General features: G+C 22.7%; 8 protein-coding genes across 8 annotated transcripts; 3 read left to right on the forward strand and 5 right to left on the reverse strand. All coding sequences in view use genetic code 6, as the record gives it.

Annotated features, from left to right (window-relative positions):
• Nucleotides 1-1,023: 1,023 nt before the first annotated feature.
• TTHERM_00283170 (protein kinase) lies at nucleotides 1,024-3,200 on the forward strand (the record flags this gene model as incomplete). The annotated part of the gene is made up of 2 exons (XM_001018173.2): nucleotides 1,024-3,091; nucleotides 3,148-3,200. The coding sequence occupies 2 exons, from the start codon at nucleotides 1,024-1,026 to the stop codon at nucleotides 3,198-3,200; spliced, it is 2,121 nt and encodes a 706-aa protein (XP_001018173.2).
• A 1,174-nt stretch (nucleotides 3,201-4,374) lies between these two features.
• Nucleotides 4,375-4,743, forward strand: TTHERM_00283180 (histone H2B.1; the record flags this gene model as incomplete). The annotated part of the gene is made up of 1 exon (XM_001018174.2): nucleotides 4,375-4,743. The coding sequence occupies one exon, from the start codon at nucleotides 4,375-4,377 to the stop codon at nucleotides 4,741-4,743; it is 369 nt and encodes a 122-aa protein (XP_001018174.2).
• Nucleotides 4,744-6,509: 1,766 nt separating this feature from the next.
• On the forward strand, nucleotides 6,510-9,020 carry TTHERM_00283190 (hypothetical protein). Its single transcript, XM_001018175.2, has 2 exons — nucleotides 6,510-7,091; nucleotides 7,648-9,020. Exons 1-2 carry the CDS (start codon nucleotides 6,854-6,856, stop codon nucleotides 8,346-8,348), a joined length of 939 nt encoding a protein of 312 aa, XP_001018175.2. The 5' UTR covers nucleotides 6,510-6,853; the 3' UTR covers nucleotides 8,349-9,020.
• Nucleotides 9,021-10,320: 1,300 nt separating this feature from the next.
• Nucleotides 10,321-11,028, reverse strand: TTHERM_00283200 (hypothetical protein; the record flags this gene model as incomplete). The annotated part of the gene is made up of 1 exon (XM_001018176.1): nucleotides 10,321-11,028. One exon carries the CDS (start codon nucleotides 11,026-11,028, stop codon nucleotides 10,321-10,323), a length of 708 nt encoding a protein of 235 aa, XP_001018176.1.
• An 813-nt stretch (nucleotides 11,029-11,841) lies between these two features.
• TTHERM_00283210 (hypothetical protein) lies at nucleotides 11,842-14,545 on the reverse strand (the record flags this gene model as incomplete). Its single annotated transcript, XM_001018177.1, has 2 exons — nucleotides 11,842-13,640; nucleotides 13,804-14,545. The coding sequence occupies 2 exons, from the start codon at nucleotides 14,543-14,545 to the stop codon at nucleotides 11,842-11,844; spliced, it is 2,541 nt and encodes an 846-aa protein (XP_001018177.1).
• Nucleotides 14,546-15,957: 1,412 nt separating this feature from the next.
• TTHERM_00283220 (hypothetical protein) lies at nucleotides 15,958-19,663 on the reverse strand (the record flags this gene model as incomplete). The annotated part of the gene is made up of 3 exons (XM_001018178.2): nucleotides 19,237-19,663; nucleotides 17,727-19,177; nucleotides 15,958-17,433 (listed from the first exon to the last, which is right to left on the reverse strand). The coding sequence occupies exons 1-3, from the start codon at nucleotides 19,607-19,609 to the stop codon at nucleotides 15,958-15,960; spliced, it is 3,300 nt and encodes a 1,099-aa protein (XP_001018178.2). The 5' UTR covers nucleotides 19,610-19,663.
• A 699-nt stretch (nucleotides 19,664-20,362) lies between these two features.
• On the reverse strand, nucleotides 20,363-22,778 carry TTHERM_00283230 (hypothetical protein; the record flags this gene model as incomplete). Its single annotated transcript, XM_001018179.1, has 4 exons — nucleotides 20,363-21,202; nucleotides 21,416-21,738; nucleotides 21,846-22,425; nucleotides 22,479-22,778. The coding sequence occupies 4 exons, from the start codon at nucleotides 22,776-22,778 to the stop codon at nucleotides 20,363-20,365; spliced, it is 2,043 nt and encodes a 680-aa protein (XP_001018179.1).
• Nucleotides 22,779-23,423: 645 nt separating this feature from the next.
• TTHERM_00283240 (hypothetical protein) lies at nucleotides 23,424-23,765 on the reverse strand (the record flags this gene model as incomplete). Its single annotated transcript, XM_001018180.1, has 1 exon — nucleotides 23,424-23,765. The coding sequence occupies one exon, from the start codon at nucleotides 23,763-23,765 to the stop codon at nucleotides 23,424-23,426; it is 342 nt and encodes a 113-aa protein (XP_001018180.1).
• Between the last annotated feature and the right edge of the window lie 592 nt (nucleotides 23,766-24,357).

Consider the following 24,357-nt stretch of genomic DNA (forward strand, 5'->3'; position numbering starts at 1 on the left):
AAATTTAAAATAATTACATAATTTTCTAAAAAAAAGTGCTATTTATTTGGTATATTCTCAAAAAATTTAATTAAAACTTCTCCTTTCTAACATTCTAAAATAATTTTGATAATTTAAACAATAAAATCAATGTTATAAATGATCAAAGCTGAAATAGTTGCTTAAAATTAAAATACAAATAATTAGCATTTCGCTCTTAAATTATTAATTAAAAAATATATTTCTAAGATTTAATACAGATTTAAATATATACTAAAATAATCTCTTAAAATTTACTATTTAAAGTGTTTTTATTGATACTTAGTTAAATTTATTTAATTTTCATATGAAATGATTGTTCATAGTAATAGTTAAGCAAAGAATTAGTAAAATCAAATATTTATTTTTATCTATTCTGTTTAAATTCATGAATAAAACAAACAACATTTTTAGTTAATTAATTCATAGTTTACTAATTCTTGATTAATATCATTAACTTATAATACATATTGTGGATTGAATTAAATTTATTACATAATATGTTCGTTTTAAAGTTATTTAAATAAATATTTTAATTATTCAACTTAACATAAATTTAGAAAATAGTTTGTGTAAATTTTAAAATTGAATAAATATTAAATATTAAGAGTTTTTAATTACTGTTAAATGAGTAATTTTTATATTAATTAGGAGACGCTAATCATAATAAATTGAGAAAAAGATTTATTTTTGTAAAAGAATATTTTGATTTATTGAATTTAGATATTTTCATGCATGAAAAAAGAAAACGAAAACAATAATTTAATTCTTTTGTAGTAATATTTAGTATAAGATTAGTTTTATATTTTAAGTGTTATTATTGAATGAGCAAACTATAAAATTTGTATGGCTAATCTTTAAGTATTTATGTAAAATGAATTGAGAAGTATGGTCAAAAGGAATAAATCAGAAAGTAACAGAGATATCACACACAATCAATTAAATATATCAAAAGAAAATCTTAAAAAATAATTAAATTTGAAGTAAATATTAAGTAAGTATTAGATGAGTAAAATCTTAACTATTTTGAAATAGGTATTTTAGTATGAGAAATAAGATAATTGGTATAATAGAATAAAAGGATTTTCAACAGATTTATGTGAGAAGTTAGAAGGGCTGCTAAAAAAGCAGTAGCTCATCAATTTAGAGTTTTTATAGGAAAGTAGACAAACTGTCATACTTAAAGCGTACTCTAAAAAGTTGAAATAAAATGTTGCTTTGAAAGTTTCAAATTACATAAAAGGTTCATTAGAACATCTTAAGAGGGAATATGATATAATAAAAGGGATTAAAGAAGCTTCAAGTATAGTTAAAATATATGATTTTATTTATTTTGAAAAATACCTAATTTCTGTGCTGGTGATGGAATATTGTGAGATGAGTTTGTACGAAGAGATGGAGCTTTATAAATAATTGAATAAATGGTATTCTTAAGATGAAATTACTTCAATAATTATTTAAATTTCTTATGCATTATCTTAAATTCACTGCTATAAAATTATTCATGCAGATATTAAGCCTTAAAACATCCTGAAAACGAAAGATGGGAAGTATAAATTGTGCGATTTCGGTATATCCAAGAGACTTAATTCAGATAGTTCGAATACAAATGATATCAGCGGTTTGACTTTTAAATATAGTTCTCCTGAATAGTATAAGCACTATGAAAACTAAGACTAGTTACTAAGTTGTAAAACTGATATCTTTTCTGTTGGCCTTGTTTTCTTAGAGTTACTTAAATTTCCGTTAAATGAAAGTACTGCTAAAAAAATTAGAGAAAATAATTATAAAGAGTTGAAGAGTATTGATTATTTGTAGAATTCAGGAATATTCAAAATATTGCGCTAAAAATTATTTAAGATCGATCCAAGTAATAGAATTTCTTCTTACGAATTAATTTATTCTCTTGTAGGAGAACTTTAATTTAGCGAAAAAAATTTAAATTAACTGCTTACCATTGCGAGAAGTATAAAAAAGCAAGATACTTTTGATAATAGTAGACATATTTCATTCGTTTTAAATTTAAAGCTTTATTATTCTTTATTAGAAGTGTTTATTTTCAATAAGCTTTCGAAATCCTTTATTTCATAGCTTTCTTATCCATCTAAAGATTAGGATGAAGATGATATTTCTAATAATTTACTTTAATAAGAAGATTTAAATTTAACGACTAATATATCTATTGATAAATCTGGGTCTTAAAATATATATCATGGAAATATAAATAATGAAATGGGTAATTCGAATGCTAAAAAGAAGCCTCCAACAAAATATCATTTTATTGGAGACGCTTTATCAAATTGCTCCTTAATATGTGAGTAGTTGGGAAAATTCAATAAGGCTATCTTACTTAGAGGAAATGCTATTAAGAATTATTAGAAAGTGTATTCGTATAGTTGTATGGACATAGCTAAATAATTATAATAACTTTGTTGGAATTATTATTAACTTAAGGACTACTACAAGTCAGTATAATATGGACTAAAGTCAATAGACATGTTCAGATATTTATTAAAATAAGAAAAAAACTAATTTATTGCAGAATGTTACAGGTAGCTTGCATGGTCCTATCAGTAAATAAATAAAAGATATTTAGGACTTGAAAGTGCTTAAAAAGCTTTGAATATTTACATACAAATACATGGAGAAAAACCACATAAAGATATTGCTTACACACTTAATACATTAGGCTACATTCATAGTGGAGTAAAAAATTATAGTAAAGAACTAGAATATAAATTACAGTCTTTAGAGATGTTTCAACAGCTTTATCCAAATAGTTCTCATCCAAGTATAGCTGCTTAATTAAATAACGTAGGAGTAGCATATTTTAATACAAATTAATTAGATAAAGCCTAAATGTATTACTAGCAATCATTATAAATGAAGAAGTCTATTTATGGAAAAGCTCACCCCGAAATTATAAGTACACTAAAAAATATACAAGAAATTTACAAGAGATTAAACTAAAGCCAAAACATCGAATAAATAGAATAAGAGATAAGCAGCATAAATATAATAATACAAAAATAACAAGAAGATGATTCAATTATAGAATACATTCGTTTCCAATGTAATTTATTTAAATTCATCATTTATAAAATAATCAATCTTTATTTAATTTATTAGAAATAGAAAGATTAAGTTTTGATTTCTCTGAAGAATTCCACTAAATTTAATGAAAATAAATGGATCGATTATTACAATCTTTTAAATCTAATTTCAATTCAAAAAATAAACTTGATTAAAATTTTGTAAAAGTAAAATTAAAAAAAACTATTTTAAATTAATAAATTGCTTAGCAATAAAAACCGTAGAATTTCATTAATAACCAAAAATCAGATTATATTTTACAAAAAAAAATGGAATTCATTAATAATTTTAAAGTAAAACAACATTTTATTCTTTTTATGAAGACAAACTTAGAAATTACAGTATATTGAAAAAAAAAGAATAATTTCAATTCTGGGTATTTAGTTTTCAATATTATAAATTAACTATTTAAAAATTCTAAGACTTTGAGTAATATATAAAGTTTACTTCAAACATTATAATCAAATTTACAACAAACCACAAAATCCAATACAAGCAAAATAAATATTTTTTTAAATTTATATTAAAAAAACCTTTTAAACAAATAATCAATATTTATACAAGTAAAATTTACTTAAAAAATATGAAAAATCATAAATATTTAATTTATATCAATATATGTAAATTGTTTTATTATTATCAAAATATTAAAAAATATTAAGATTAATTAGAATTTATTTTTTCATTTATATTAATATTTTATTTTCATTAAATTTATTTGAAATTCTTATTAAAATTATTTTACTTATAGTTTTGATATTTCTAGATCATTTTAAATGTATTTCATGTTTGGTTTTAAAATATTTCAAAATTAACAAAGAGGTTAGTAAAATAAGATAAATTATTAGATTATTTTTCTGATGTAATAAATTAATGAAATTGCGCTTATTGTATATGTAATTTTTTCCTAAAATAGCCTTATTCGATATGATTGAGATTAATATTTTTAAAAATATCAAAAAGTCATATATGGTTAACTTATATATTTGTGAGAGCCATGTTATTCAAATTAACTTACAATTAAATAGCATGGAAGCAACAGGTTTTGTATTAAATTTATGGAAATATGGCAAATTGAATGAAGTAGATTTGGATCTGTGGAGAAATCCGTATCTTGGAAGATTTATCCAATCAAATCACAGAAATAGGTAGATACAGAATTTTAAGATATTAGAAAGTAATTTTAAATGCGTGTGAAAGGAATAATTACCAAAAATAATTAATAAACTAACAATAAAAATAAATTAATAAAAAAGCATTAAAATGGCTCCCAAGAAAGCTCCCGCTGCTACTACTGAAAAGAAGGTCAAGAAGGCCCCCACCACCGAAAAGAAGAACAAGAAGAAGAGATCAGAAACCTTCGCTATTTATATCTTCAAGGTCTTAAAGCAAGTCCACCCTGATGTCGGTATTTCCAAGAAGGCTATGAACATTATGAACTCTTTCATTAACGACTCCTTCGAAAGAATCGCCCTCGAATCTTCCAAGTTAGTCAGATTCAATAAGAGAAGAACCCTCTCATCCAGGGAAGTCTAAACTGCCGTCAAGCTCTTATTACCTGGTGAACTCGCTAGACACGCTATCTCCGAAGGTACCAAGGCCGTCACCAAGTTCTCTTCTTCCTCCAATTGAGAAAACAAACTTAAAGCTAAATATTTTGCCTTTGCTTCAATTCTTCTCTTTAATCTTGAAGTTTTATGCAGCAATAGGTCAAAATATTCGTTTTGCAGATCTCTAAATAAACATAAATTAATTAATTTATTAGGAATAGTAAACAATTTCACATGTTAATTAATGTGTTTATGTCAGCGTATGAAATTTTATTATAATTCGAGTTGGTGTGTTCAAAAATCTCTCTATATGTCTTTTCAATATTTCTTCTTCTTTTATTATTATATAAAAATGAGCTCCTAATTTAACCATACAGTTATCTATGCTCATTAAAAATTATTTTAATTTTTAGTTAATAAACTTGTATAAATTTATAAGTTAAATTAAATTTAAAAAAAGCATAAATCTTACTAAACAAACTTATTTGAATGTTTTATCCGCCTTTTTTAATTATAAATAAAATTTAATTTGATTGATAAATCATATTAACATTTAAATTCAACTATTTTTTAGGCAATCTTTATCATAAAAAGCTTTAAAAATCTTATAAAGGCACATATTAATTCTAAAATAGAAATTTAAGCATATAAATTATTTTGAATTTATAATTAAAATTAAATTTAAAAATGACACAAATCATACTAAACTTATTTGAGTGTTTAAAGCGTTTTTATAATTAATTATAAAAAGGTTTAATTTGATGAATCATATTAATTTTAAATCTAGCAATTTAGCTTTTATCAAAAAAAAATTAAAAAATTTTTAAGACACGGATTAATTTGCTTATTTTACTTTTAAAAATGAGACAAAGAAAACAAAATTAGTTGAGTTTTATGATTGAAAAGCAATTATGTTTTACTAAAGAGAATAAGATTCTTCCTTAAAATTTATTACTTTATTCAAATCTTTATTTTTTTTAATTTAAGCTAAATTGTGATTGGTTGATTTTTATTTAGTTTTAATAAAAAAATAAAAACATTTTTGTAAAAATTAAATTAAATTTTAGAGCTAGTTTATAAATCTATTTAATTATGTTTATTTGATCTTTTAGAGCAATTTTATTTAAAATTAAAAAATTAATTAATTAGTTAAATTTTTGAATTTATCTTAATACATATGTCAGAATGTATGAAAAAGTTTTAACTTATTTTAAACATGAGGAGATTTAAATAGGATAAATTTAATTTGAAGGAATTTAATATGAAATGCAAAAGTAGATTAATATAAAGAAAATATTTGAATTAATTAAAACATGATAAAAAACACTCTCTTGATTGAAAAAAATAGTTGTTAAGAAAATTTTCATATTATATAATAAAATTGAATTACAAATCACTAAATTTATATCAAAGTAGAAATAAAAAAAGAATATTTTATAAATAATTTCAGCTATTAACTATTTTTTTTTGACAATTTTGTTTATGGAAAAAATGAAATTAATTCATGATTTTTATTTTAAAATAGACAAGAATTTCATAAAAATGTACAAACAAAAAGGTGGTCTGAAAAATTGATAAAAATATTGCAGAAGTTGATGTAGTTAGCTGCTATGATTATAAAAGGAAAAATATCTTAATATTTATTATAGAATGTAATGTTCCTAATGAATCATTCTATTTTGATTAGATTTACTGTTTTATTGCATCAAAAGATTTAGCAGTGATGTCAATTTTAATGCAGTAAGAATAATAGAAAAGTGAAAAATTTAAATTATTTTGAAGAAAATAATTTGAAAAATAATTAATTAACAATAAAATAGAAAGGTAAGTAAATTAATAAATAAATCAGTGTTGCCTTATCTTATAAAATACACTATATTTATATGAAAACACGCACAATAATATTAAACCCTTTGTTGTTTTTTTGATAACAGCTTGTATTTTGACATAAATACCTATCTTGTTTCAAATAGATAGAGATTGTTTGTTTATTTATCTAGTAAATAATTGAAAATTTGTATAGAATAAATAAATGCATACTTATAAGCGTGCGTAAGTGAAAAGAATCGAAAAGATATTCAAAAACAAACTAAAAAAATAAAAATAAAAAAAATAAGGAATAATTATTATTATAATATCAAATATTTAAAGAATCATCAATATTTTATTACGAATAAATAAATAAGAATAAAATGGAAGAGACACCTGCTTAAGCCCAAACTATTGCTATCTCTGAAGTAGAAGCTTGGTTAAAAGAATAACTCAAGCCTTACTTATAGCGCATCGAAAAGCTTGAAGAAAATGAGAAAAAGAAGGACTCCTTAATCCATTCTCTTGAATTATCCTTATAGCAATTGACTTCTAACTTGGCAGCTGCTAAAGATGCTAAAGTAACAAAGGTCGGACAGAATGGATCTCATACTACTGGAGGTACGTGTTTTATTTACTTTTACTAAATTTAAAAAGCACTGAATTCAAGATTTAATTTTAAACTTTAGCAGTTCTTTCTTAAACAAGAGTTTATCAAAGCCTAAATAAAATACTTATTTTAAAGCCCATTTTTCGTTAGTATAGAATAAATCTTTGTTTTTCATTAAAAGCAAGCTTAAAGTGCTTCAAAATGGTGATTTAGCATTTAATTTATAGTTTAAACAATTACATTAGCACAAAATCTGAACAATATTCAAAAGTTAAAAGAGTTAATTTTTAAGAATATGTAGAAATTTCAAATAGAAACTCTTAAATACCTAAAATATTTTAAAAATTCAAAAAGTCAAAATTTTTCTTGAATTATATATAGCTTAATAAAGCAAAGCAAAAGCTTTTTAAATAATTTCAGCATAGCATTCTTTTAATAAGATGGTTTTTTAAATAAACAGATTTAAATTTTTAAACTATGGTTTTTAAAACTAAATATTTTAGTCAGTATAATATACAAGGTTATAAATGCTTTCATATTGGATTTAATTATTTTTTATACCTATAGTTAACGGAGCAAGAAAGCCCACTACTACTGCTGCTCATACAGATGATAAAAAAGAAGATAAGAAGCCTGTTGTTAATAGACCATCAACTGCAAAGCCTACTGATCCTAAACCTGCTAACGAACATAAGCCTGCTACTGAAACTAAGCCCGCTACTGAGCATAAAGTTACTACTACCAGACCTACTACTGCTAAACCTAAACCTGAAGAAAATAAGGATGAAAAGAAGTCTGAAGGATCTGAAAAGAAAGAAGAAAAGAAGCCAGTATAAAGACCTACAACTGCTGTCAAGAAAGACGATAAAAAAGACGAAAAGAAAGATGAAAAGAAAGAAGAAAAGAAACCTATTACTAAACCCGCTACTACCACTCCTAAGCCTGTCAAAAAGGATAATGAACCTAAGAAAGAAACTCCTCATACTGCAGCCAAGGTAAATATTCCAAAAATAAATACATTTCTGCATATTTAAAAAAATTACCTCAAAAATTATTAAGATATATAAGTGCATACATAAATAGCAAATATTTACAAATAAATTAGAAATATTATTAATATAATAAAAGGCGATATAAATATGAATAAAAATGATTTATTCTATTTAAATTTAATCTTTAATAGAAGAAATATTTAAAAATATAAAAGAAAAATTTTCAAAAGCATTGTGTTTACTTATTTTAAATCATATTTTAATAAAATAGGATGAAAAAAAGGATGAAAAGAAACCTGCTGTAACCCATAAAGCTGATGATAAGAAAACTCCTGCTACTACTCATAAGTCTACAACTAGTACTACTCACAAGCCTGCTACCACAACTGCTGCAAAGGGAGGTAAAGAAGCTGCTGCAAAAGATAATAAAAAAGATGCAGCTAAACCAGCAGAAAAGAAGGAAGATGAAACTAAAGTAGAAGAAAAAAAGGATGAAAAGCATGAAGAAGCAGAAAAACAAGCAGCTGAAACTCATGAAGTAAAGGAAGAAGTTGCTACTACCACAGTTACTAATGAATAATAATAACATGAAGAAAAAGCTGAAGAAAAATAAGAATAAACAAATACAGCTGAAGAAAATTTACTTGATGGTGTTGAAGGTGAATAAGAAGCCAAAGAAGGACACGAAGAATAATAAGAACACTAAGTCGTTGAAGATGATGAACCCATATGAAATAATTAATTAAATTGAAAAGCAAAATATGAATAATTTATTCCTTACACTTTTTCATTACTAATCTCCTTGCCTTTTCTTTATAAAAGAAAGGAAAGTAGATTAGGATATTAAATGTTAAATCTTTATTAATCACCTATATAAATATTATTAAAAGTCTAACACTCTTTTATATATCCCTGTATCATCATATCATTTATTGAAAATTCTCTATTAACAATTGATCAAATAGCTCTTAATTTCAAAATTATTTGTGTTTATATACTAATCTAAAATTTTCAAACAAATACATCAAGTGTTTTTTAAGTTAATACCTTCTAACATAAATAAATCTGAATAATTTTAAATATAATTTTACAAATAAATTATTAAAATTAAAAATTTCAAAAAAATTTTATTTGTAGCAAATAAAAAAAATTAGACTAATTAAGAATTATTAAGGTAAATTTTATTTTTAAAAAGAAATATTAAAAAATTTTTTTGATAAAATTAATTAATAATAATTACTTGCAAAAATTATTTCATATCAAGGAATAAAAAACACTTTTTTTAAAATGAGGGTAAATATAAAGTAATCACAAAAAACAACAGATCTTATACTTAAAACACTTAACAAAATGTGAATAATAAAACTCAATTTAAAATATATCAAATAATAAAATAAACATATTAAATAATATTTTATTTAAATAAATTCGATAAATTTATGCTTTAATAAAAAATAAATAAATTGATTGATTGATACAGAGATTTTAAACAGTAATTATTAAATTTTTAAAAACAAATCGATTACTTTAATATTCTTTACAAATAAGTAAATAAAATTAATTACTTTATTGTTAGAAACATAAATCAAAAAATAAATACATTAATAAAACAAATCAATAAATATTTTGACAGAGAATCTTTTATAAAATAAAAGTATTGAAAAAGTAATTCTTTGCAGATAAATAAATAAATTAAACTAATTAGTAGATAGAAAAATAGATTTATAAATAAGTTAATATATAAAAACAAATCAATAAAGAGAGTAAGTAAATTTGAATAAAGAGATAATCTTTTATTAAATTTTCAAAGAATAAAACACTATTTAAAAAAATATCAATAAATTATTGTGTAAAAAAATGTATTTTAAAATATAGTGTTTTAATTAAATAAAATAAATAATTTGATGAAAACGAAAATAAAACCAATCAATAAATACATAAAATAATTGATTCTATTAAAAAAAAGATTTTATTTTTAAAATTAAAACTTTTGATTATATGAAAAAGGTAAAAAACCAATAATCATGCATGGAAGGTTTTATTTTAAAATAAATAAAAAAAAGTATGATAATTAAATTTGTAGCATGTAGAATAGGATAAAGAAATATTAAATTTTACTTAAAACAAACAACAAATCATCAGATGAAATAGAAAATTTAATATAAAAGTGGACTACATTTCTAAATTTATTGGGAATTTTAATTAATAAACAAAATATTTAATTACTTTTGAGATCAAATAATTAGATTCAATCGGATTTGGCTTAATATCCAAGTGAAATTCTATCTACTAATTTTCTATCTTTATTTGGTAAGTCTTGATAGTAAATTTTCTGTTTCGTTTTTTAGATGAAATTAGGAATTGTTTGGTTGAAGTATTCATGTCTTTATTTTGATAAGACATCTTCTTCTTTTGATGTTTCTGTTTTTTGTGGGTTAAGGTTCGTATATAAAAAGTCACATAGAGATCTTAACTGTAAACCAAAGAACAAAATAACATAGATTTCACCGATCTGCTTGTGATCGTATTTGTCATCTTTCTTCTCGTTTCTCCATACTATTTGAGGCTCTATCTTTGATGAAGTAGAGGTTTTTTAGTCTTTTTCTTGTAGCTTTTCTTTTTCTTTAATCTTATTGTAAGTATCAATGACTGTTTCTAATTTATCATCTTTTTCTTTCTTTTCACAATTCTTATATAATTCAAATCCTTCTTAGACTACTTCGTGAGCTTTAGCTTTCAATTTTCTATACATGTCCCAAGCCTTACTGAGTGTTTTCATTTTTTCTACATCAAAATTTTTTTAGAAGTACTCGTTACTGGTAACGTATTCGTACTTCTTTAATTCTTCTTTTAGTTTTTAGAAGAAAGAAGACTCAAGAGTAACTTTCTTCTCTTGCTCAGTTGGTTTTGCTTCCACTCCAATAGGCGCAGAAGTTATTCTCAATTATTTCTTCATTGAAAATTTATCTATTTTTTGATAATTAATTTAATTAATTTTGGATAAGGTGGTTGAATCAAATCGATTTTAACAAATCAATCGCTATTAACCCTACAAAAGATTAAAGTAGATTACTAATTTAAAAGAGGAACTATTTATATTTATTAATTAAGTAAAAACTGATTTCTAGAAGACTAGACACTTTTGATAGAATTAATTCTAATTGCTTTTAGTTCCTTGTGTTTTATTATTGTATTTCTGGGGAAACAAGCAAATTCTAATCATATATTCTAGATAATATTTAGATTTCTTTCGAATAAAGAAAAATATCAAAAATTTCTTTTTATTAAAAATTTATCCTGATCAGAAAAACTAAGACAAATTAGTTTATGCATTTCATATAAAAGATTATGGTTGATAGATATTTAAAAATATTTTATTAGAATAAAATTGTTTGTTTAAGCAAACAAAATAGATTTTTAAGATTCTTGAATTTAATAAAATAAGTTTTTTAAGAAATAAAATTTAGAATAAATAATAGATCAAATAAATTAAAAATAAATAAATCAAATAAAAGAATTTATTTAAAATTTTTGAAATTTTTAATAAAATATATAATAAATATAAATAATAAAATTGATTGTCCACTAAACCAATTAAATATGCAAATAATTAATTTTTTTTTGTCCGCTATTTAACCACGTGTCTTCCTTCAACTATCAATTTAATAAATAATATTATATTTTTATTTATTTATTAATCTATCTACTTTTACGCGTTTTCGTAGAATTCAATTTCACCAAAGTCTATAATGATAACCAAATACTTCATTCAAAACATAGTATTTATTTAGAGAGTTAGATTTTCTTTGTTTGATACAGATATGTTATTAGGGTTAATATCATTGATATCGGTATTCATACTGTTAAAGTGAGAATTATTAAATGAATTATTTTAGGAATTTAAGTGGTTATTATTCTATTTAGATGCTTAATGGTTGCTGTTATTGTTTGAATTATATCTCCCTTTCATTGTTTTTAACACTTATGTATAAACTGTGTTCTTATTTGTATTGATGAAATTGTTTTGGCTTTTATTAAATACACTGTTACTATTTTGCTAATTACTAAGATTATTTAGAGAATGGTTGAATACTGGGTTAATATGGCTACTTGTACTTTTATTATATTAGCTGTTTCTTTATCCAATGATACCAGATGAAGGATTATTTACAGATATCTTCTCAGGTCCTATATTTGTTGAAAAACTGTTATCAAACGAAGTGTTATTAATATATGATTTATAAGCGTCTTCTTCATGCAAAAATTCATTAGTGCTTTTTCCATAATTTTCATGCAAGCTCTCTTATTGGCTAACTAAATATTAGTGCTTGGATGCTCTTCTAGAAGGGTTTAACGAGCTCTGATTGCTTTGCTTTTTATCTTTATTTTGTCTCTATATGTGTTTTACTATACTTTCGTTTTATACTTATTTCAGTTTCAAATTGTTTTTTTCTCTTTAGCAATCAAGTGATTCATTATGAATTTTCTAGAAATAAGGTTGAGCTTGGCAAACTGCTTGCTTTTTACCATGTTTATGAGTGTAAGAGAATAGATTAGATTCCTAGAATGCCTGAATGTTAGGTTTTTAGCAATTGGTGCTCTTAGCCCTATAATTCTTGTTGTTATTTGTTATCGGTAGTGCAGAAGTATGTGAAAATGAATTATTTAATAAATTATTGTTAAATTTATTGAAGCTACTATTTAAATTTAGAGAAGTGTTTAATTAAAGTGAAGCATCGTTTCTAAATCCTCCATCATAGGATCTATTCACAAGAGTATTTTATGGTATTTTAAAATAGTTAATTTTAGAATTGCTTTTACTAGTGTTTTAGCAGGGAGACATAATTTTTTACTTTATATTTTTAGTAGAAGAGATCCTTGGTTTGTTTTCTTAAGCGCAGTTAGTATCGTAGTTATTTTAATTTTCTAAATCTATCTAAGGTAATTAAGCAACTAAATCAACTTGATTAAAGTTATTATGGATTGGGGTTATCTATTTTTCAGGAGAGACCATGCAGCTGTTTAAAAACTCTCTGAAAGTAATGCTATTCTATTTAATTGTAAGCAAGTTAGGGAGAATTTTGGCTTTGATTATTTTTATATTCTCAAAGTTTTAGTTGATTTCTAGGAGAGAAACTTATTGGGATGACAATTAAATAGTGAAAGTATTTATCTAAGAAATTCTTTAATTATATCTGTTAATTATATCATCAAAAGGTTGCTTTTCCATTGAAAAGATAATATTATCTATGTTTATAGAGATATCTTCGCTGAATTGATTAATCTCATTTTACTGCTTTCTGATACTCTCTAGCTAAGTTAAGAGCAAATTATTACTTTCTTGATTTGAATGTTTAGACAAAAGCATAATCTCATTCTTTTCGTTTAATATGCTCTTCATGATCTCTTCGAAAGTGTCTACTATTTTCTTTTCTTCTAATTAAAAGTATCTCTAACTTTCTTCAAGTTTTTTTATAATACTTTCTTCTGTTTGCTTCAAAAACTAGCTAGTATAGCCAACTCTCTCCATGAAAACTCTTAATTTCTCATTCTTATAAGATTCATTCCCTTTATTTTAAACATATAAATTTTAATTTTTTTGCTAATTAAATCTTCATTGATAAAACAATAAATATGCTTAAAAGACAGAACAATTGTTCTAAGTTAAATGAGAAAATTATAATTTCAATCGAATATTTTTTAAATAATAAACATTTTTTGGAATATTTACATTGTTCTATATTTGCTGTTTCAGTGTGAAGTGTTTGTTAAGTATCTGGTTAAGTATTCTTAGTAATTGTGAAAAGGGAAGAATCTTTTGAATTCTAACTAATTTTTATAGAAATTTTGTCATAGTCAAGCTTTTTTTCTCTAAGATTTTCGTTTTTTTCAATTTTTACTCCATTAACTGCGTATTCCAAAGCACACTTAGAGCAGAATTAAACTAACGAGTTGCTAATTAAATGATATCTTACTACCTTCGATGGATGTCTAGGACAGAGCTTATTTTAATCAATATCTACTTATTTACATGTAGAAATATCACTATTATAATTAGAAATAGCTTCATCTCTTTACAATTTATTGTTAAAAGAATTATTTGCATCTGCCTGACTATTAATCTTCAAGATATTATTTAACATTTTTTTATTCTGCATAGAGTTTGCTGGATATTAATATTCCATTTCATTATTACTAGGAAATTCACAGCGACTGTTATTAAAGCAAAAAAGTTTTTTGTTGTCTTTTAAAAAATTTGTAACATTAACATTTTCAAGATTATTGTTAAAACTATTTTAATTCTCATTTTAAGGAGTAATAGCTTAATTCATATCGTCAGTCGGAGTAGAGTTGCTTGAGTTAGTTTTTAAGACCAAATTATTATTAAATTAGTTATTTTATTTATCATCTCCTATTTGTATGTTATTAATGTGATTTATAAATGAAAAATTGGACATCTAACTGTTTCTCATTTTAGTTTATGTTAAATAATAATGTATTTGTTGCTAAAAATAATAGAATTTTATATATATATTGAGATGTCTAGTAGCTTAAATCTAATTTTTATGAGCTTTTTTATGAAAATTAACTTCAAACTAATTTATTGGAGTGTTTTGTTAGCTAAAGATTATTTTCTTAAATTTGAGTTTTATGATAAAGTAATTGTTAATAATAATTAATTCTTAATTCCTTGTTAATTCAAAGATTCAAACGAATACACTCAAATCAACTAGTTATTTTCAAATTTATTTGAATATTATATTAACTGAAAATGAATATAGTTTTTGTTTGTATTTATTATTTAGGTATAAATTCAATTAATTTCTCAAAATAAGTAAGGAAGGCCATTTTGAAATTAAAAAAATTTATATTCTATCTACATTTATCGATCTATAATTAAAATTTCAAATCTATCAATAAACAACCTTGAAATTTATAAAATAATTTCTTTAATTTCCTCAATTTTTCTTAATCAATTACAAACATTATCATAACAAGTAAAATTACAAAAAAAGAATTTCACTTTTTTAAAGATTTTATAAAATTTTAAAATATTTAATACAAATTTAAAATATTGAATAATTAATCTTTTAAATAAATAAAATCCATCTGTTTATATTAATTAAGAGTTAAAAATTTCAAAATTTAATTAAAAATGTATTCTTGATATTTTAAGAATATTTTATTCTTGATTATTTTACAAATATTAATTTTACTATTACATATTTACCTTATAATGTTAGCTTTTAAAAAGATGTTTGTTTAGAGTTTATATTAATATTTTAAAGAAAACGAACTATTTTATATTTAGTTCAAAAAATTAAAAATATATTAATTATATTTTAAAAGTATTTTCTTTCTTTATTAAAATTTATAAATTTTAATTTTACTGTTTTATTTTTACCTTAATAATTAAGATTTTTTTAAGTTCTTAAACATTTATTATTAATTTTAAAATATTTAATAATTCATCTTTTATTTAGAGCTAAAATTTAAAATTTAATTAAAAATTGTTAAGTTATATTTTAAAAATATTTTCTTAATTTATTTTTTTTCAAATTAATTTTATTATTTCATTTTTGATCTTAAAAAGTGAGATTTTATAAAGTTATTAAACAAAAATTTATCACCTAAAGTAAAATATTAACATTTAATATATCAAAAATAAAAACGGGTATTTAATAAGCAATATTTTTAAAATATTTTCTTTCTTTTAAATCTAATTAAAAAAAAATTTGATTCCTTAAATTTAACAAATTATTGAGAGTTTTTTTAAAATTAAATGATAATTAATTATTTCATTAATAAAAAATAAAATAAAAACATTTAATTATCTAAGAAGGATAAAAAATATTTAATTTATTAACTTTAATTTTAAATTTTATCAGATATAATATTTTTTTTCTGGATCTTTTATTAGAAGAAAGCCTAAATATGAGAGAGAATCTCTTGATGTAAAAGTTGAATGTTTCATACGAATGGAGTTGAAGTAATAGAAGGCTAGCTCTTTGAAAAAATCTTTATATTCGTGTCTTATATATGATTTAAAGTATTTCTGTTTTTAAGAGTCAATAATCTTTTACTCGGAAGTAGGTTTTTTGTTGGTAAAACTTGAGTTATTGTCTCCTCTATCTCCTAATAAGTTATTATTTTAAGCAGCACTTTTTCCATTATTTGAGCCAGTGCTTCTATTATCTTTGTATGATTTATTACGCATGAAGTAAAGGGCATCATAGATAATAAATAAAGTAGATAAAAAATCTTAAGAAATTGATTTGTTAGAGTATTATTATTGATTCATATTATCATCTGGTTTTTTATAAATTTAACTTAAAGCTTAGTTTACAATAACTTAAAATGCATGATTTTTATCAACAATTTCTTCTCCAAGAACGCTGAAGCAAACTTATTTTATTTTTTCTTTATCTTATAGAGTTTCAGGGAAATCTTTAACGATGATTTTATAAACCTAAAGAATGAGATCATCTTTTGAAATGATTGCGTTCATGTACTCATAAACCATTTTTTCTCCATAAAATTAGTGATAAGGTAGAGGTTTTTCGAGAATCAAGGGCTTGATGGATTGATTCAAAATTGTATTAATTTTAGAACTATACTTTTAAAAGGTTTTAATTAAAGATTTAAAGTAGAACTCTTTATACTTTTTATCTAATACAAGCTACTACTAATATTACAACTACTGATGCTTTTTATTTGATTTTGTATGTTGTATACTCATATCAATTGAATCGATTCTATCACTTCTCTCTTAAGGGCTTTATTCTACCATACTTTTTTAAGAATATTTTATCACACTATCTTTACTGTCTAAAGTATTATTGTTATTTTTGTTGAATGTGTTGTTGTTATTGTTGTTATTATTATTATTATTATTGCTTTCGATCTTAGCTTTTTTTTAATTATGAATTTTTTTATCTTATTCAATAGGTTTGAAGTAATAGCTCAAATGGTTATTTTCATTCAAACCCTTAAAATACTAGTCATAGTATTCAAAAAATTAGTTCTATTCAGGGATGAATAGGGGCTCAATAAATTCTTTTAACAGCTCCTTAATTTGATAAGCAAACGAAATTCCTGAAGTTTGGCAATTATTCTATAGCAACTAATATTTTTTAAATTCCACATCCGTAATAATAATAGGCCAGCTATGAAAATATTTAAACTATCCAAAATAATGTGAGAGGAAATAATATCCTAATCTTCTTAATAGTAAAGTGTAAACACTGCCATCACCCTACTAATTGCTATTATATTAATACTTGCCTTATTAATATAAATTAGATGAGCTTGAATAATCTTTTTACTCTTCAAAATCTTCCTTTTTTTCTTCTAATTCATCCTTTTCAAATTAATAAAAGTAATAGGTAACATTTAGAACGGACAGAAATATTAAAACAATAATTTCTTTAAACATTCAATTTAAAAATTTATTTTTTATTCAACTCAAATTTTTTCGTTAGAATATTTTCTATTCATTCATTCATTCATTTATCTATTTGTTTGTTTGTTTGTTTTTTTTATTTATTTATTTATTTAATTAAAATTTTTTAATTTATTGGCTAAACTAATATCTAAAATTATTATGTGAATTATATATAAGGAAAGCTAAATAAATGATTTTTTTTTATTTACTTCATCATCTGAATCGTGAATTTTAGAAAACTGATCTGAGAAGTAAAATGCTTTAACTTGAGAGTTAGTAAGTATGTATTTCAAGAATGTTTTGTAAAGAGTATTTATTTATTCTAAAACATTAACTTCAAAATTTTCATATAGGTCTTCGTTTTGATAGGCTATTTCTAGAAGCATCTCTTGATTTTCTTAAGGGAGATTTTAAATACTTGTATCATCTTACAGACATTGACTAAATTAATTTAATATTTCTTCTATAACATCAATTTACCTCTTAAATTCAGATTAGTTCACTTAATTTACCTACACTTTTTCTTCATTTTTGATATATTTTAATATATCTTCAATATCATTAAGAAGGTAAATAATAATTTCATATTTTTGTTCTGTGTTTATACTTTATCCATCAAAACCAAAAAACTCTTTAATTTTATAAACTCTACTTAATATATCTTCACATTTATTTATGATTTCCTAATCTGTAAAACAAGAAAAGAAATCAATCAACTGACTGTCGAAGTAATCTAAACGATTGAAGATGTAATGAGAGATTTCATCAATTTGCTAATTTAATGGAAAGAAATCAAGTACCCTAATTTTAGTGAATTCATTGGTTTTAGAGACACTACGCTCCTTTTATTGCATTTTGTAAATTTAAAATATATTTGAAGTGTTATAGGAATAAAAGATATTCCCTACTTAAGTACTTAAGTGGTGGGTGAGCTTATAAGAATTATCTGATAAAATTTTACCAACTAATAATTTTAATTTAGTCATTACGTACTTTTCTTCAAATGTGTTTAGGTAAATGTTGAAAGGAAAAATACCTTCAATACAAGCATTCTTGTAGACAATACTTTTTATCTCTTTTAAACTAATTTTACTTCCATCTTACATTTTAAAATAGCTCTGATTTATTTTTTATTCCTTAGAAGTAAGAATTTGATAAAAATCACCATACCTTTTTTAATCTTCTAACTTGCTGTAGAAACACAAGCGAATAATATCTTTAAATGAACGGTAAATAATAGTGTCCATTCTCTACTCTATAGTCTTTTATATGGAATAAGCAGAAAGCTTATCCTGTTTGTGCAAGAGGTGCAAATGCTATTTAAATTGTTGATCAGAACTTGCAACTATAATAAATTACTTATATTTAACATCCATACTCTCACATGATTTTATTTAGTATCTATATTCTGCTTATCCGACGTTCTTTTTATATTCTCTAAATTTAAGTTTCTCTATTACGAAGTAAGAGTATGATCCTTTATTAAATTATTTCATTCTATCAAGCTTTTATATGTCTCTGTTTAATGTAATTTATCTTATTTTATCATCTCCTTCGTCTACAATTCTACAGTAGCTTTTTTGTATTGATTATATCAGATTTGTTAAGTTATCATTTTAACAATAGAAAAGCTAGTCGTCTTCTAAAATTATGGATTTGACTTTTTTTATTAAAATTGGCAGAATGAAAAATAAAATAATTTATCATAATTTTTATTACATTCTTTATTATAATTATTTTCATCTTCTACTTTAAATTAAATGACACCTTAAAGATAATGTGGATTTTCAATTTATTAGTCATGCATTCTCAAGTATTCTTATTTATACTTGTCCTCAAAATCGAAGCTATCGTTGTAATTTTCACCTTTATTTTGTTTAAAAATAGGCTATTTGGCTTTTAATATTTCATAGTATCCAACGTTGACTTCTTAGCATTCTGTTTACTAAAAATCTAAATAAGACCTTATTTATTCTTGGTTCTCTTCATCGCTTTCTTCAAACGATTATTTTAAAGGCTAATTATATATCTTGATGTTAAAATAATACAACTTTTTCAAGTTTACAGTTGTTTAAAAATTTTTAAAATTCATTTTTTAACTAAAATATAATTTGCACTAATTTTGTGTATAAATTAATAAAAATAAATGCATGCAGATCTTAATAAAGAAATAGAAGTACTCTTTTTAATAGAATAATAATCTAAAATTTTATTCTCCATAAAAAATTACTCGTATTACATAATTGCTTAACATTTTTAAATTAAATAATATAATAAATGATCTAACTAAGTTTCAACACAATTATTGTCATCACTTAATATTCAGCCAAAATTAGTTTATTTACATCTAAAATATTGCAAGATATTACATTTTTCCAACTTAAATAATAACTTTTATCTACAAGATACACTTTATCACTTTTTTTCTTAGCTTTTGAATTAGTAGAAAAAAAATAAAATTTTAATATAATTAATCTACTATTTTTTAAAATTTCATAAATTGTACTATTAATTTATAAATTTAGTAGATTTAAATATTTAAAGTCAATAATTATTGAAAAATTAATTAGTTTCTGTAAATCTTCATTTATTCTCACAATATTTCCTAAAAATTTATAAATAAACTAATTAATTAAATTTTAATAGGAAATGTTAACATGTAAGTTTATTTATTTTGTTTTTTAGTTAAAGTTACAGTTTATTTACATAAATTATAAAATTTAATCAAAAATATATTGTGATATTTGAAATTATATTTATAAAAACCAGCATATATTTTGATTTTTAAACTTATAAATAAATGATTAGATTAAATATGAATACTTTTATTTAGTAATGATAAAAGTCAAACTAAATTTAATTTATCATATTCTGACATGTATGCTAAATCTCCTTTCATTTCTATTCTTCCTTTTAAGATATTTGGTCCTATGAATTTTGCTAACTCTCTTATTAAGTTTTGTGCTGCATTTCTTACATTTACTTTCTCATGCTTAAAATCTTTAAATACTGGGTCAAGCAAGTCTTCTATTAAGTCTTTGGTATTCTTTTTATTTAAAGTTTTCGTTAAAATCTCAGAGTACATAACCCATATGTTTTCTTTGATATTTTCATTTTTTTCAAAATTAAGATTTCTCATGTTATATATAATGAGTTCACAAAAGCTCTATGTTATTTGGCTCTTTTCTTTACCTATTGCATAAGCTAATTCCTTTACTAATGCCACCAATCCTTCAAAATACTCAGAAACAAATCTATTTTTTGCAACTGAAATTTATTATTATGAGGGATGAGCATAAGTTTCTTATCCTGAGTTAGAAGGAGCAGAGGGTTAAACATCAATCTTACTAACATTTTTAATTCTATCCTTGATTTCTTCAATATAAGCTTTTTTCTCTTCTTCGTTCTACTTTTATTTGAACAAAGATCCAAGGACCATAGCTGCATTTTGCTTTACCTAATTAGATTAGTCTGCCAAATGGAACTAAGAAACCTCAGCTATTTAGTTTCTTTCTTCGTCTGACAATAACTCTCCCATTTAATCAAGTAGTTTTGAAATGCATTTCAGACTCTCCTCTCTTACACAAGAATTTGGTTCAAAATGAGAACAATTAAGAAGAGCTTCTAAAATATCTTTATGCAGACCCTTTACTACCTATTTGCTCTATTCATTAGTATCCATAACCTTTATAAAAATAAAATTTATATTATTTTAAATATATTTTTTCAATAATCTAAAAATTTAATTTAGAAAATTCTATTCTAAATTTCTCTTTTTTTACTTTTATGATTGTTCATAGCCATTAAATTTTTTAATCGCTTTATTTATTTAATTTTAAACTATTGAGTAAGAATTTATTTTAAACATTTTTATGAATTTAAATTTCTTGTAATGTACCTTTGAAATCATTTCTTAAAGACATATACAGGCAGCCTATCTAATTTCGTGATTTCTTGAGTATGATTACAAAATATAATATTGAGTTGTTGCTAATGCATTTTGAGCTACTAAATCCCTTCCTCCCACTGGGAAGATTTCCATCCAGCTCAATCTGGTAAATGCTTTTAGACCTTCTGCTGGGTGATGAATGTTAAAGCAAAATTTGTAAATTAGCTAAGGAATAAAAGTATCTTTTATTTTGAACTCTTCACATTTTTTAAAGAAATCTTTAACAGCCTTAACAGCCTAGTGTCTAACTTAAGTAAAGGAATCTCCTAAGCCTATTTTTTAAAAGAAATTTATAATCACATTTTAAAAATTTTCTTGCAATAAACATTTCAAATAATATTTTTAAAATTGTTAAAAATATAAAGAAAAATCATTATACCTCTTCCTATAACTGTACTTAAATCTTAAGCATTTACTTTAAAATCTTCTTCTTTCATGATCTATGAGAATACTTGAGCCAGTCCGACTGAGGCTTCACGGATATGCTTGTGGACATGTAAACTAGCTTTAAGTGTAACTTCCATAATTTCTTTGTCAATTAAGTCATTACCCTCATTCTTTTGCTGCATCAAGAGAAATGACTTTTTTAAGCATTGAATATAGCTCTCTAAGAAGTAGCAATTTTTAGTTTACCATTGACATATTTCTGTATCCTTATACACTTAAACTTAATGAGAATGATGCTAGTTGTTATGACTATCTTTTGATTCTTCTTCCTACACTTCATTGATTCCATGGGATATTTAAGGAAGAACAACAGCTTCAAAAGTCTAATTTAAGTAATTGCAAATATGGCTTCTGAGAAGCTAGAAACATTCTTTATCTTTGGCTCCTATGCAAGCTAAAATATCCGAAGCTATTTCTCTAATTCTATTTTCTTAATTATCAAGGTATTTAGTAGTAAAATTATAAATTTCTTAGTATCTCTCATGCGTGCAATCATATCTCTATACTTCAATCTAAATATATTTTTTAAAAAGTTAAAATATCTCTTTCGAGGTAATGTAATTACTCTGATGGCATATAAACCACTCATTTATTCTTGCCATAAACTTTATTCAAGCTATCTTTAAGCAGCTCCAAATATCTATTTTAAGCAATCTTGTAGAATTGGATTTTCAAATACAAAATTAAATGTTTATTCGAATTGGTTCTGCCCCTTTTCTCTAGCGAGAGGATTTTCAGATGATATAAAGTGAATTTATTTAACTAAATCTATCAAAAGAGCTTTTTCTTCTTCTGAAATTGACTCCTACTTTATTTATTCAATCTAATTTTATAAATTACTATTATAAATAATCTCTTCTTCCATTTTAATAACTTTATTTTTTTTAATAACTCGTAATAATTTTTAAATATTTTAATTTTGATCAAAAATAGTTGTTTTTATAATATCAATAAATAAATTATTGAATTAATATTTTGTTATTTAAAAAAAATAAATATTTTTATAGACAGCTTGTTAAATATCAGAGAAATCTTAATCCAATTTAATTCTAAGTATAAAAGACACTATTTAATATTTATCATAAAAAAGATGCTTGTTTCATTTACAATTTATTATAGAAATTTATTTGCGTAAAATATATCTTTAAATAAATTAAATCTAGTCTAAAATTTAGAATTTATTTCTAATAAAAATAATATATTTTTTTGATTTACTAGCTGAAATATTATTTAACAAAAAATGATTTTTTAAAATGAATACTTTTTCTAAATAAAATAAATTTTACTTTAAATAAAAAGTTTATTAAAATTCTAAATTACTAAAAATTAAAATATTAATAAAGGAAATACTTTTATGAAATGAAAGCAAAAAGGAATTAAAGAATAATTTAAAAATTTATAGTTTATAAAAAGAATTTTATATAATGTTTTATGGATCCTGATTAAATATTTTATAATACATATTATTTTAATATTATTTAAGTAGCTTTACGAATACTACTTTTCTTTTTCAAGAGCTAAAGGCCTTTCCTTAAAGGCAAAGTCCGAGTTTTTATACTGATTATCTGAGATCAGGATCTAAAATTTTGTTTGAACAATCTGTAAAACATTTTACATAACTTTCATAGCTTAATGCATACATAGGGAAGCAACTAAAATCTTCTAAATAGCAATCTTTTAAAGATTACAAACTTTAGTTGCATCTATCTTAGTCAGCAGCTGTATCACAACTCCACATATTACTAGAAGCCCCTGATGAAACACAATATTAGTATTGAGACATTTTAGTGATATCAGCTTTAGCAAATCTGATAGTAACTAATACTATAATTGACAAAGTAACAAATTTCATTTTGTATTTGATAAACAAATAATTTAATTTTTTGTTTTTTATTTTATTGATATAAATTATAATGATTGATTGTTTGATTTTTAATAGGATATGATTTTCTAAAATTTTAATTTATCAGAAGAAGTCAAAATTAATCAAATAATTTAAGTAAATTCCATCATTGATCAGAAAAAAAATGACTAATGTTAAATTAAAATTTTTAATTACATATAGCTTAAATGGTTGATTTATTTAATTCTTTTTGTGGTTTAATTCAAATCTTTTTATTTGAATTCTAATATATCAGAAAATTACTAAATTAATAATTAGGTTATGTGTTTCAATAAATATATTTGCTTGATCAGAAAAAAATTATTAAAGTATAACTAATTTAAATTAATTACTTTTACAATCATTAATCATCAGATATTTTTGGTATTCAGAAATTAATTAAATTTATACATAAATATATAAAATAGATAATCTTTTCTCCATTATTTTAAATAATTTTAATTTATTTATCCTAAGTTTATTCTACTAGAAAGACTCCTTTTATAGCAAATATATAAAATATGTTGTTCAATTAATTTTATTGACTTTGAATAAATTAATT

The sequence above is a fragment of the Tetrahymena thermophila genome, assembly GCF_000189635.1.
Source record: "Tetrahymena thermophila SB210 genomic scaffold scf_8254600, whole genome shotgun sequence".
NCBI classification, from domain to species: domain Eukaryota; phylum Ciliophora; class Oligohymenophorea; order Hymenostomatida; family Tetrahymenidae; genus Tetrahymena; species Tetrahymena thermophila.